We start from the raw sequence: 14,156 nt of genomic DNA on the forward strand, positions 1-14,156 counted from the left end.
GGGAAAAAGATTGGAAACCACTGCCCTAGACTCACCAGTTTGTACACTGACATTGCAACCATATATGTAGACACAATAAAAAGGGTCAGAATGAATGCTCAGAAGAATTGCTTTATTGAATCACATTTCAGTTTATCAGAAATGACAACAAACTGATATGATTAAGGTGTTCAGATGGCAGTGAATGACACTCCATCCCTGAAGATACTGAAGGATCATTCTCTGGGTTCAACGTCCCGGGTACAAACGAAAGCCGCCTTCACATTACAACGGATGTTGTTGACCCCATTGATACCTGTGGTAGTACAAACACAACAAAGAGATTTTAAAAGCTAAACTTCATGCAGTCTTCTTAAATCTTCTTAAATTATCAGTAAAACAAAGAAATCTCTGTTGCTAGTTCAGCAGGCTTGTCAAACTAGTTGAATTGTAGTTTTGATTTTGACCTTCCCACGATCAAAGAAACACAACTGTTGGCAATAATTTACGCTTCAATACATGAACTGCCCATAGAAAACTCTATATGGATGTCTCCTGAAACATTTTTTCAAAATAGATACTTATTTGAATCATGCTTGGTTTTATGTCACATTATGTGAATCTACTCTTATATTTAGCTTGCCTTTCCTAGTGTTGTAGTACTCGAGAATGGTCTTGAATGTCTTAGTCTTGACTTGAGCATTTTTACTCAATCTTTGGACTGGCTGAACTCAGGATTTTCCATCACTGGGCAAGACCAGTACTGATCTGCTATTTGTCGACTTCATTAATGTGATAATAGGAAGAATCACTTGCTAAAACAACAAAGAGCTACACCTGCAAACACTCAAACATCAGTCCATCTTATTTCTAGTCAGAATTACCTCTGAACACTTCTTTTAGGCCTCATTCACATGACAAATCTAGATAAATATCTCATTTTCAGATATTTAAAACAATTCTGCACTTGTCAGTGGCTTTCAAATGCATACAAGGATTTATTTTTTACAAGAAGTTGACTGAACAAATTTGTTAAGATTTGAGATTTTTGCATGTTGTGCTTTGAAAGAGTTGCAGAAACCTTGTTTTTATCTGTTTTGAATCATGCCACTGCTTCCTCAGATTAGACGTATTAGTCATGTGTGCAATGCTGCTTTCACATCCGGCATGGAAAGTCGCCTGCTCTAGCCGCTCTCCCAGTCACGAAGACTGCATTTACGGACTGGAATGTGGTTCAGTTTGATTTCAGATGAACCAATACCCATCCCTAACTGTATCATCTGACTAACTGCTTGGGGCTGATGTGGCCAAAGATGTCATAACATACTTTTTATCCAAGTCTAAATCTGACGTTTAAAAAACAAAACAAAAACAAGTGCAACGGAAAAGTCTTCTCTTGAATTAAAAATCAATAATGATTAATCATTGTGAACCTAATATTGATCAGAATAATCATGATTATCATTCTGGCCAACAATGTGTAGTCCTACTATAAGCACTTCTGAAGAAGCATATGTGTAGATACAGCTGTAAAAAGGAATGTAATTCAATATAGTCAACCGATATTTAAGAGTCATAGTATGAAAACATGGCTGTAGATTCTTACCCAGCAGCATGCAGTCTTGGCGTTTCTTTTTGCTTGGCTGGTTTTTACCCCAGTACTTAAAGTCACAAGATGAGCCATCACTCCACATCCAGCAACCCTCCTAACAGAAAAAATGTGCACACTGAGTTAATGACAACATCCCTTACTCAATAACACAGTAATACACAGGTTACCACCCTTCCAGTCCGGGTATCAATTGACTGCCGAGGATTGACTGAGTTTCACTTTCTATGTTGAGTTCAACAATTAAAAAACAAAACATAAAACAAGATGTCTGGGGTTAAACGATGACATATTGAGGTTAATTTTTCATGTGTCGTAAACAAAGCACTGTGTGTCTCTACAGCAGCAGGGCGTTCTGCAGTGTTGTGCCTAGAAAAGCTAAATAAGGGGAGATAAAGGGGAGAGCTTTCTTGCGCCGAGCCAAATTTGGGGCCCATGGAGGTCAGCAAAATCACGATCCATTGTAAAGTAAAGCTGTGAAAACCATAGTCTATATTTAACCTGATAAAATAATCACTCTTATCAAAGAAACAAATGTCTTTCTTTTTTTTTAAAGGTTTATTTTGGGCATTTTTGGGCCTTTATTTGATAGAGGAGGACAGTGGATAGAGTTGGAAACAAAGATGAGAGCGGGGGAGAGACATAAGGTAAAGGGCCTCAGGCCGGATTCCAACCCGGGCCGTCTGCGTACATGGGGCGCACCTTAACCACTCGGCCACCTGCGCCCCGAAACGAATGTCTTTTTTAATCATTTGTGTAGTAAATAGCCTTCTTAAAAATGTTGTAAAAAAAGAACTGAAATGGGTTAAAAGTTACTAAAATGGGTTAATAATGGCATAAATGTTAAGAAACTGGAAACTGGTGAAACTGGACTTTAGAAGTGGTATAAATGGGTTAGAAGTGGCAACACTTACATAAATATGGAAAGAATGTGTTAAAATTTGAAAAATGGGCATAAATAGTGGTAAAAATGAGTTTAAAAGTGGCTGAAATGGCTTTGAATTGGCAAAAATGTGTAGAAATTTGGTGAAATGGGATGAAAAATTGATTTAAAATGACAAAAAAGAAACTTGGCAGATAATGGCATCACCTCTGTAGAGGTATGGAGAAAAAGCCAGGAATGAGGAGTGATCAATATTTTACTGACAAGCAACAACATTTAATTTTTTGAGCACACAGATCTTCAACCTTTCCTATAATCAACCTTTCCATATAGAATAATAATTAAAAAAAAGCACTTCAGTTGATGGCCCTAGCTTTCGGTAAAGTTCAGTTACAGGTAAATTTCACAAGTGAATGAGCAAGAAATAAAAAAATGCTTTTCTAAGAAATGAGCTTGATAACAAGAGGAGATAAAAAGGAAGAAAAACGCTGAACTCAGTTCAAAATGTAAAATAGTGAACTATCAACATGACTGGACTTGGAACGCTGCTGAATAACTTACAGAATGTGTTACACAGATGAGGCCGCCTGGCAAGGCAACACAAAGATTTATTAAATCATTTGAAGTTCCTGCACAGAAGCAGACGTTAAAAACAGTACATAATCAAGCTTAATAATCTAAGCATCATTAAAACAATATGACCAAAATTTTTGCCATAATCAGGCAGCTGTGTGGGTACAATTTTAAGTGTTGGAAACATTATAGTGTTAGTGTATAGTCACCAAAGCAGGTTTAACTGGGTTTCATTTGAATCTAAATGAAAATGCAATTTAAAAAGTTAAAGTTGGAACTCAGTGCCCAAATTGTAGTCCTGGATCCTTCTCCTTTAAAGACCCTGAAAAGTAAAATCTAATATAAGTGTCTGAACACTCTAGATATGTTGGAATCTGGTTGCTGTAAACATGTTAAAATGCTGAGATCTACATGTGACTGAATTCTGGATTTAGACTGTTAGAAAGTTTTTCACCTCTTTCCTGGCTTGGTTTCATGTGGGCAGGGCCAATATGTGGGCTCATGATGTCACAAGCCCATGGTGGGGAATGACCCCGTCCCTCTAACACTACAATATAAACTCACAGAGCAGTTAATCTCAGTCCCGTCTGTTGTTAGCTGATGTCACTGCCTTTATTTAAAGTTAAGTCAGTTAAATGCTGGGTTTTTTTGTTCATTTTGAGGTAAATTTACCAAATCTATCAGCCACAGTGGTCTATGGATCATTAAAGCATCAAAACAGAGATTTCAGCCAGAAAACAGACTTTGTCTCTTCTCTGTCACAGAGCCAGGCAGCTGCTTTCTGATCATAAGGTCAACATTCAGATTGTAACCTTTTTTAAATCTGAGACGATCGTATTTCTCCTGAGTGGGCGTGGCTTTATCTTATTCAACAGTCACGCCCACATCATCCTTGAGCAGATTACTGCCTCATTTTTCATGATTTTGAAGCTTATTTTTATAAACTTATGTTTATATGTTTTTTATATAAATTATATATATATATATGTTTTAGTTGACTGAAATTTAATTTAGGTGTTCATAACACAGTGACTGGTCATACAACAAACCTAAACAGATTCATTTACACTTTACAGGGTCTTTAAACATTCAGACTGTGGGCAATTCTGAAATGTTTAAGCCTCCACTCTAGTGATTTCTGATCTTGCAAAGCAGATGGATTGGCCAGAAGCTGAAATATTTGGTCCTGGTCAGAGAATGACCAGGAAAATTAGCATCATTTGAGGTGAAAAAGGTGATGGCTATGGGTGTGGCTTAGCTGTGCTCAGAGTCTGTAAACAGTACCACTCTGTGGATGCAGCTACGGTGATATTTTCACCAGAATTTTATTGAAAGAAGAGCAAAGCACCACACTAAGAGCTTTTCTTGATAGTAAAGATGTTTTTGTCAGCCTGAGGCATAAACTACATCATAGGGCAGGCTGTTTTGGTTTTTCGCCATCACTTGACCCAGTTGATGAATCAAACTCTGGATGAAGATGGTTAGGAAAAGACCTAAAACATATTTTCCACCAAGAAAAAGCTTTCAGTGTTAGGATTTGGTCTACTTATGTTTCAATACTTCTAATTCAACATAAATCACTCACCTTGATTGCATCGGTGCCACCAAGCCAAGCCGCTGTTTTTTTCTCAGAAACTCTATCGATCATGCCTCTGATAAAATGGAGTTCACCAGCATCATGGATCGAAGCCAGATTTCCTCCTTGAGCAATGCAATGTTTCTAATATGGGAAAAGACCATTAATAAAAAAACACCTGAATGAATAAATAAGATGTGAAGCACAAATAAAGTCACAGTAGGACCTCTCTGAATGATTCTCATAGCAAGAACATGCCATAAAAACTGTTAAAGCCATTACAATATTATTCTCTCAAGTACCTCAGCATCACACCACTCCTTTTTGTCAGCCTCGAACCTGTAGCAGCGATTCTCCTTTATAGTCCAACCGTCAGGGCAACCCATGCACTCATGCTTACATCCTCCTATAATTATAAACATGATAATAGCTTTTATTTGTACAGCACTTTTAAGACCAGGGGTTTACAAACAGATGTGCACAGAAACACATAAAAACACATCACACCGTTTCTGTTTGAGTTTGGTAGGGTATGGCAGTGGCTTATGATCTGAGCTTGAGCTTTTGACTCATTCCTCAAGTACCTCACTTTCATTTAAGAGACGGAGCATGTTGAATAAGTCGGGTTGTTCCAGGGACTGTAGAATCCCTTATGATAGAATTTAGACATTGTTGTGCAAAAGGCTAAAGTTTCCCAAGTGAAAGCTTATTCACAACCGATCAATTCATCCAAACTCCTCTCTTAACAGACTTTCACTCCCCTAAGTTCTTCTACTGCTTCCATCAAAATCAGAGCAGCTGCTGTAAATCTGAACACCAGTGGTTATGGGTATTATGCAGTGCTGTGTCTCAGAAGATTGAGTTGGAATATTTACTGAAAGGTGAGCTAAAGTTATTGAAAAGGTTTTGCATTTACAGGCACCTTAAATGTGGATGCAAACTGCCTTCAGAACTAATGTTTTTTTTTAAGTATTTGCACTGGGAGTTGTCCTCCAAACCAGTTCATCGAAGACTTTGCTTCAGTTAAGCTGAGCTGAACCAGGCCCCCCCTTTACCTGTGCTGATTGCAGTATTTGGCTTTTATTTTGACAAGTTCCTGTTGACTATTTCCTGCATGGAATTCTGTTTCCCTCTTTACAGAGATCGGGCGTCTCCCTCTGCGCTGGCACCTGCACACCTGATCACAGCAATCACCACCAGTTCTGAAGCTCTGCTCTGAGTTCTTCACCAGATTATTCCCACATCTCATGTGGTATCGGCCAACTTCTAGTGCTTTGTTGCTACTTTGAGTCATTGATTTAGATTTCTACTATGTGTTTTTCTCCTGTGACTAATCCTGCTCTCTGTTCCAGTGCCTCCATGAGCTGCCAGTGCTAAGCCCAATCTCTGCCATGCTGCCTCACTCTCTCCCTGGATTCACTCACCACCTCTCCCCTCAAAGCCTCACGCCTTCAACCCTCACGTCCCCGCGGATTCCCCTCTCACACCCTGGACCCTGGATTCCCCCCCTACTGCCTGCTCCACCACAATGAATCCATTTAACTGCTTCATATGTGTCCGATTCTGCATTTTGGGTCCTACACTAAAACTCTCGATCTTCGGATCATAACATTACCTCCATCATTGAAAAACAATGAGGTACCAACCTTTTTTCCGGCATCTTGCCTGCAAATATAAAGAACACATTATTAGCCATCAGTACTAGTGCAAGAAAAGATGCTGGAGAAAGTGTGCAAATAAAAGAAACTTTCAGGAATTTGAGAATCGTGAGAAAGGACATCTGATTAAAACAATCGTTACATCATTGACACTGTAAGCTGTTTAGCTGAAATTAATAATCTAAATGCATATTTATTAAAATCTTTTTTAGTTTAAGTCTAGTTTTAGTCAACAACAACTCTTAAACATTTTTGTCTTTACTATTAGTCCGAGAATTTATTTTCTTGTCTAAATCAGGTACCAAATCCTGATAGTGTGTTCTCCGAACTTAGTTTTTGTCAGTTTTAGTCATTACAGATCTATTTTTGTTAGTCTTAGTTTAGTTTTTGTCATGGAAAAAAAGGTTGTCGACAAACATTTTTAAATATATAAAATCTTACTGGTGTGCATTGTTTTATGTCTAGAGAATAAACTAGTCAGTGGAAACCAGAATTCCCTTGTTAAAACTGCAGTTTCATGAGGAATTAGCAGAATTACCAATTACAATCATGATTGATAGAAAATGGAACAATGCAATATCAGCATTAGCAGCTACACTAGATAAAAGCAATGTGAGAAAAATTAATTTAACTCAATTTAATCTGTGATATTAACAACAAAATACAAGCATCTAGTTTTACATACAGCTTATTTTGAAGTCCACTTATCTTGTTAAAAACTAGGGGTGTGACAAGACCCTTATCTCATGAGATGACATGACACAAGCTTTGACGTTATTTTTTAAATTTTGGAACAAAAAACGTGTGGAGAATTTGTCTTTTATACAGCTGAAAGTAACAAATGCAAAGCAACTCAGGTCTTTTTCATACAGAAGTTAAAGAAAAGTCTTCTAATGATTGATTTATAGGTCTTTAGGATAGCAGCAGATAAACAAAATCATAATTTTGGATTGGGCGATAAGAACTGTATGCTTTACTTGCACCAGTTGATAAAGTAATATGACTCATTAGTTAGAAAAAAACTGGGTTTCTTTTAGCATTTTTTTAGAAAACATCTAGAACTTCTTAGTCTATAACATTTTTATATGAATAGTTCTCCTGGCGCTGTGCATGGTCCATCCTAATTTTAATCTAACCCAAGCTGTGTGCGACTATTGGACCGGGCTGGCTCGCTTTGGCCCTGTTCCAGAACAGGAGCATTGTGGGTTCAGCCCAGCCTGGTCAAACTGGTGACGGAAAAGTAAATCAGCACGGCTTACTTTGGCTTGGCATGGCCAAAAGTCATAGTGGTTTGAGAAAAGCCCAGCTCAAGTGGATCAGAGACAAAAAAAACATGTATACATCAAAAATATTAGCTTGGTACCATTTATTAGAATGTAAAAAACTAAACACATTGTCTAATTTATCTGGACTAAATGAATCCCTCACTCAGTAACCGGCCCTTCACTTGGTTGTCGTTTCTCCTCTGTCTCTCATTTGATTCAGCATTGCTAAAACTTATATTCACAGCCATTAAAAGCAAGGCAAAAGCATCAAACAGAGGTGTTTGGGCCTTTTCATCAATCAGTGCCTCATAACTACACCGTTCACAAAGCTGTTGAGTGGAGACAGAAAAGGGTTGATTTGTTGAGCTTGAGCATACAGTAAAGTCTACAGTGTTGCATTGAAATCAAATAATACTCACATCAGCTCCCATCAAGAGTCCACTACTCAAACCAATGAGCAAAACAAGCTGGAATGTTGCTGCCATCTGTGTAAAAATCATGTGTTAAAAATATATTATGCTGTAAAACAACACCTTTTCAGTGTACTGGGTGTATTAATTTTTCAAATTATTTGAATACTGAGACAATTATTACAGTTTTCATTTTCATATTCCATTCCAAATCCATTCCTTTTACAATTCAAAAATCACATCAGAAGATTATAGTTCTGATTTTTAATTGTAATTACAAATTGAACATATCACATAAATCATACTAAAAAGCAAATCTAAAGGGAATGAAATAAGGCATAACATAAAGTTTACAATGAGCAAGCGTCCCTTACCTTGTTCTGATGATCAGGTGAGTCTGGACTTGCAGAAAACTACTCTACTCTCTTGCAAAAGAAGCATTAATTAAATACCATTGAAAGACTGTTTATTAGGGAACTATTGCCAATATTGATATTGCAACTAATGAAATGCCACAGCTTTGAGTAAAGGACAGCCTCCTTGAAGAAACATTTGCAGATAATTCCATCAAATCAGCTGCTGCATTTGATCAAACAAAACAAGGACGTAAACAGCCCATCTTTCTCACAGGATTTTCTCAAACCGGTCTGGACTGAGGGCATGAGACAGGCTGACAGAACATCGAGTTCACTGGGTTTTCCCTGCGCTTTTGCATGAAGCTATTAATATAATTACAAGAATGTTTTCTCTTAGGGTGTACTCCTACAGATAATGAATGCAGTTACTCAAAATTAATAAGCGGTAAAACAGATCCCTGTTGATCCATGAGAACATTGCTGCATAATTCATAAAAGTACGAACATAGGGCTGAATGACTTGGGAAAATAATCTAATTGCAATTTTTTTTAATCAATATTGCAATTTCGATTTAATATGCAATTATTTCTTAAGTTCCTCATCTCAAGTATTTTCCAACAAAACAAGCAATGATTCATTCTATACTATAACCAACACAATATTAGATTAAACTAAACAATTGTGAAAGATATCTAATTGTGATGATTTTGACTCATTTTGCAACTTGGATGTGAACTGTTGTATTGAAGGGAATAATTATTTTTATATAATTCTCATATTTAACAAGAAAAAAAATACACCAAAATTAAGAAAATAGGATTTTTTTTTTTTTTTGCACACTATGCCACTAGAATGATGATATATAATGATATATAATGCATGATGTCTCAGCTGCAAAAAAGTTTCAAACTGGTATTTTAACAAAATATATTGCACCATCTGCAATTTGAAAAATTGTAGCAGGCCAGATTGTGATTTAATCTAATTTGCAATTAATTGCCGAGCCCTACACATGCAGAGAAAATAAATTATTTAAAGTCAGGGCCTAGGGCCCTGATCATCAACTGGAGGCCCGGGGGCCAAATCAGGGCCCCCACAGCTTTCTATCTGGTCCCCAGAAGCGTGATAAAATTCAGAAAATGTGCTAAGGAAATAATAATAATTTAGGGTATCTTTTCTTTATTTTCACTTTTAATCCCTACAAATATTTCAGTGTCTCCAAAAACAAGTGCGATTGAAACAGTTTTTTAAAATATTGGCTTAAAGTTTGATCAGTTTTACAAAAATCTAACAATTATTAACCTTTATCAGCAATAAAATGCATGACAAACACACAATCTTAAGTCCATTCTTGACTGAAGCAACAGATTTTTCTGTGTAAGTTAAACAGTTCAGGGGGCCTGAGAGTTTATTTTTTACTGCATGAGAATCAAAACAAAAGGTCTGTTTCATTCATGTGTTTTTCACCAATCAGGATGCAGCATATTCACTTAAAATGACACGGTAGTCCCAGAAATACACTCCTGACCAAAAATCTTAAGACTGGTTGAAAATTGCAAGAATTTACATTTTGCACTGTTGGATCTTAAGAAGGTTCTGACTAGAGCTTCAAAATGCAAAAAGAAGAAATGGGAGTGAGACAAAAAAAAATTGCATGAGCAATTTATTGAAAACAACAATTCAAACAAAAGTTTAAGACCCCAGCCTATTAAAGTCAAAATATGCACAAAAATGTGGATTCCATGTGATTTTCTATCAGGTATTCATACTGTCATGACCTCCTGATGGCAAAGGCAAAAAAGCTTTCTGTCTTTGAACGTGGTCGGATTGTTGAGCTGCATAAGCAAGGCCTCTCGCAACGCACCATCGCTGCTGAGGTTGGACGCAGTAAGACAGTCATCTTGAATTTCTTAAAGATCCTGAGGATTATGGAACAAAAAAGCCAAATGGTAGACCCAAAAAAATTTCACCGGTGCTGAGCCGGAGGATCTGATTGGCTGTTCATCAAGACACAGAACAATCCCTGACCCAAATTAAGGCCAATACTGGTGCCAACTAAAAACTGAAACTGAACACAGAAATTAAAAATGAAATAAAAATAAAAACTAAATAAATATCCAAAACTATTAGAACCTTGCCTGGGGTCCAGGCTAAAAAGAGACTTTACAGGCTTATCAAATATACATTTAAAAATAAAAGAGAGCCAAAGTTTGTGCAAACAATTACATTTTGGAAAGAGAATTAACTCATTGAGTGCCAGCCCTTTTATAAAATGGAAAGTGGCTTGTGCCAGCGTTTTTTTGCCATTTTGAGTCATCTCTCAAGACCCACAGAGTATTTTGTTCTATGACTCTGAAAATACCAAAAAGCTCAAATGAAAGAAGAAACTCTCTATTTCAACATGGAAAAAAAACATTTTTTTGCACCTTGTTCTGTTCTTGATTTATCTTAGGTTGAATAAGAGGCTAGTTTTTTTCTAGAAAGCTGAGAAAAATGCATTTTTGTGAAAGAGAGTCTGTCAAGCAAAACAATGATTTGAATGTTATAATTTACCTTCAGTGACATAAAAGACATCTGAAAATTGTATTACAAATGTTATTTTATCAGTAATGCTTCCAGGCACTGTCATACCATTCACAGTCTGGAACTGGATAGCCTCCACGTGACCCCCCCTATACGCCCATGTCGTCTCCTGCTTGCGTGTCCCCTGGCACTACCTGTAAATTATAAAAGTAATATAATATGTTTTATATACTGTATATAATATATAACCTATAATATAGAATTTTTTTGTTCCTACCTCTTTTTCTGCCAACAGACGGTGTTGTAGAACTGCATGGGGCTTGTTCTTCTCTCAAGGCTACTTCTGAAATCACAGGAGCATGAGTGATGGTTTCATTCGATAAATTTAGTTGAATAATCAGTGGGTTCCTAATGTTAACTTACCTCCATTGCTCTGGGACAGAGAACAAGATCCGCTCCGCTCACTCGGCAGCCATTCCTCAGAGTCTGGGTTGGAAAAGTCCGTCTCTGAAGTGTCGTCGCTGTATGCATCCAGCTGGCGAGAGGCTGCCTTATTTCTCCGACGCCAGGGGAGACCTCGTGGCATTCTTTAGCCTCTTGGCTGGCATAGACAGATGAATGAAAGCCCTGGTCCCTGGATTTGCTGTTGTTAAGTTCAGTGTCGGTTTCAGTGAGTAAGCGATTTCTCAGGCAAAAGTTTAAAGTTTCTTCCAGCGCCTATTTTAAAACTTTTAGCTTAGATTACCTCCGTAACGATCGCCCTGCTCTTTGACCCCAGGGTCTCCACCTCTTATCTCTGTGGCTTTGATCTACTGTCTCTTCTGTGTTCCGACTACATATCCCAGAAGCCCCAAAATTACTCACAGGGAGTGTAAGAGTGCCCCCTTGTGCCAGCTGCCAAAAAAAAACAAACACTTTGACATACATATATATATATATATATATACGTCCATGGCACTCAATGAGTTAAAAAATGTACTTTACACAAAATCAAGAAGCTTGAAATATCAATTAAACTTAATAATTTCAGTCAAAAATAAATACCAGCCACAACACATTGAGAAACAAAAGGTTTAGATTAGAAAACTACAAACACATATGTGCATAGTGTCCTACGAATGTGATGGTCAGGAACTCCATGCCTTTATTGCTCTATACTCTACCGTCTACTGTACTGTACTGTCTTTGATTTGTTGCCTGTCTGGTGTTATATCTACACGATTCTAAATTAAGTTTTAATTGCCTGTACTGATAAACAGGTGTTTTAAATTGCAAAAGTTGGGGCGCAGGTGGCCTTGTGGTTTAAGGCGCTCCCATGTATGCAGTCAACCGAGGTTTGAATCCAGTCTGTGGCACTTTCCCGCATGTCTCTGCCCAGCTCTCTCATCCCTGTTTCTCATTCTATCCAATGTCCTCCTAACCTCGCAAAGCAGATGGATTCGCCCATTTCTGTGTTTCTCACTGGCGAATCCATCTTGCAAAGCTCCTGTCTAAACCATTTGGGCCTAGTTAGAAAGTGACATGACCAATCAGCATCGAGGGGCAGTACTTTCTGGAGCAGTGGAGTTGTGACATAAGCAAGCAGCAACAAGAGGCCGATGCAATTATGGCGGAAGACATTAGCATGGATGCTGCTAAAGCGCCAGCGTTATCAGAACTTGACAACATTTCTTCGTTAAAAGAAGAACAAAGAACAGCAGTGAGTTCTTTTCTTTTAAAAAATGGCGAAAGTTGTGTACTAGCCATGGTTCGTGTTATGCAGCTCTCCATGGACTTAACTCCTCGGTAACGGCTACGTCACGTGTTTTGTTGCTCTGATTGGCCGGTAAAGATGTGACAGACAAAACGTTCATCCAATCACCCTCCGAGTTATTTTTCAAAGGCTCTGCCCTTTCCCAAACATCGTTTATGGGAGGTTTACCGGATGAATGTGTGAAAACATGTCAGGTTACTGTCCTCCGCTATCAATAAAGGCATAAAAAGCCCCAAATAAATTGTAAAAAATATGAATTGCAAAAGTTTCCATGTTGCCAGTAGTAGTGAAGTTGTCATCGTGTCCTCCACCTTTAGCCAGCCAAGACCTCAGTGCATGCTGTTTGTTTTAGTAGCATTGTAGAGCCAGGCGTGCTGCCTTGTTTTGTGTGAGCTACAGTCATACTTAAATCTTTTTTTGATGGATTTGACCAAACTGTGAGAGACAAGAGTATTCAGTACACGTGTTGTTAATTCAGCGTTAAGAAATGTTCTCCTTCTCCCTACTATTGCACAACCTGCATGTTCATTTGACTTTGTGCAGTTTGTTGTTCCCAAAGTTCGAACTGTGCTGGGAAAGAAGGCTTTTAGGTTTTCTGCTCCTTTTTCGTGTGTTTCATTTTGAAACTGCATTGCTGCCATTCTTTGCCAGGTTTCCCTTGAAAAAGAGATCTTTGATCTCAATGGGACTAACCAGGTTAAATAAAAAAATATTGTCCTTTTCTTATCTGTGCAAATGCTTGTTATGTGACTTACACAAGCATTGTAAAAATAATTGTAAATCTATCATTTTATATGGGATTTCTACCCACACTATTAGAGTGACGCTTGCAGGATTTATTTTTTATGTGCATTCCTGCAATCCCACAGCAAAATTCAGACCCTGAGAGTACTTTTGCATTTCCAGACTTTTAAAAATGTTATCACGTGTCAGTTGTAATTATGGCATGCGGCCTTGTGTGTTGCTGTTAGGATGAGAGCTTTTCAGTTGTGCATTATTCAAAAATGTTCTGCATGAAACATTTCATGAAAACAGCCAGGCTCTCTGAGTAGATATGATGAATGACACACAGCAGGGTTGACCCTAAAACTAAACTATGCATAAATGCATGTTTGTTCCTTGGTCTAACTTACACAATGTGCAGTACAGTTAGGTGCTGGTTAAAGATACACACACCTGCTAATTAAATGGAGTGCAAATATCTTGTAACCTTTATCGTCATTGTTCAAATATGAAAAGGTGAGGCACTTTTTCTCGCCTATTCTGCTGATCAGAAAAGGGATCTAAACTCTGACTGAAACCTGTGATCTGAACTTGGTTTTACACCACATTCCAAATTATTATGCAAATGACAGTCAGTATAATTTTCAAGTCATCAACTTTTAGAGCATAATTCAAATTTTATTAAAGAAACCTCCACATTATAACTATTTCCTTTCAAAAATAAAAAACTAAAAAAACACTGTTCCACATTATTAAGCACAACAGAGTTTCAAAACATTTTATAGGTTGTAAAGAACTGAAAATGGGCACGTGTTGAATTTGCAGCATTAGGAGGTCATATTTACTG

At 37.6% G+C, this 14,156-nt stretch overlaps 1 protein-coding gene across 1 annotated transcript; it reads right to left on the minus strand.

Moving 5' to 3' along the window:
* Positions 1–107: 107 nt before the first annotated feature.
* On the minus strand, positions 108–8,361 carry LOC121512055 (galactose-specific lectin nattectin-like). Its single transcript, XM_041791038.1, has 7 exons — positions 8,328–8,361; positions 7,963–8,028; positions 6,267–6,285; positions 4,923–5,026; positions 4,630–4,764; positions 1,586–1,685; positions 108–295 (listed from the first exon to the last, which is right to left on the minus strand). The coding sequence occupies exons 2-7, from the start codon at positions 8,026–8,028 to the stop codon at positions 216–218; spliced, it is 504 nt and encodes a 167-aa protein (XP_041646972.1). The 5' UTR covers positions 8,328–8,361; the 3' UTR covers positions 108–215.
* Positions 8,362–14,156: the final 5,795 nt, after the last annotated feature.

This window comes from Cheilinus undulatus, linkage group 7 (assembly GCF_018320785.1).
Source record: "Cheilinus undulatus linkage group 7, ASM1832078v1, whole genome shotgun sequence".
NCBI classification, from domain to species: Eukaryota; Metazoa; Chordata; class Actinopteri; order Labriformes; family Labridae; genus Cheilinus; species Cheilinus undulatus.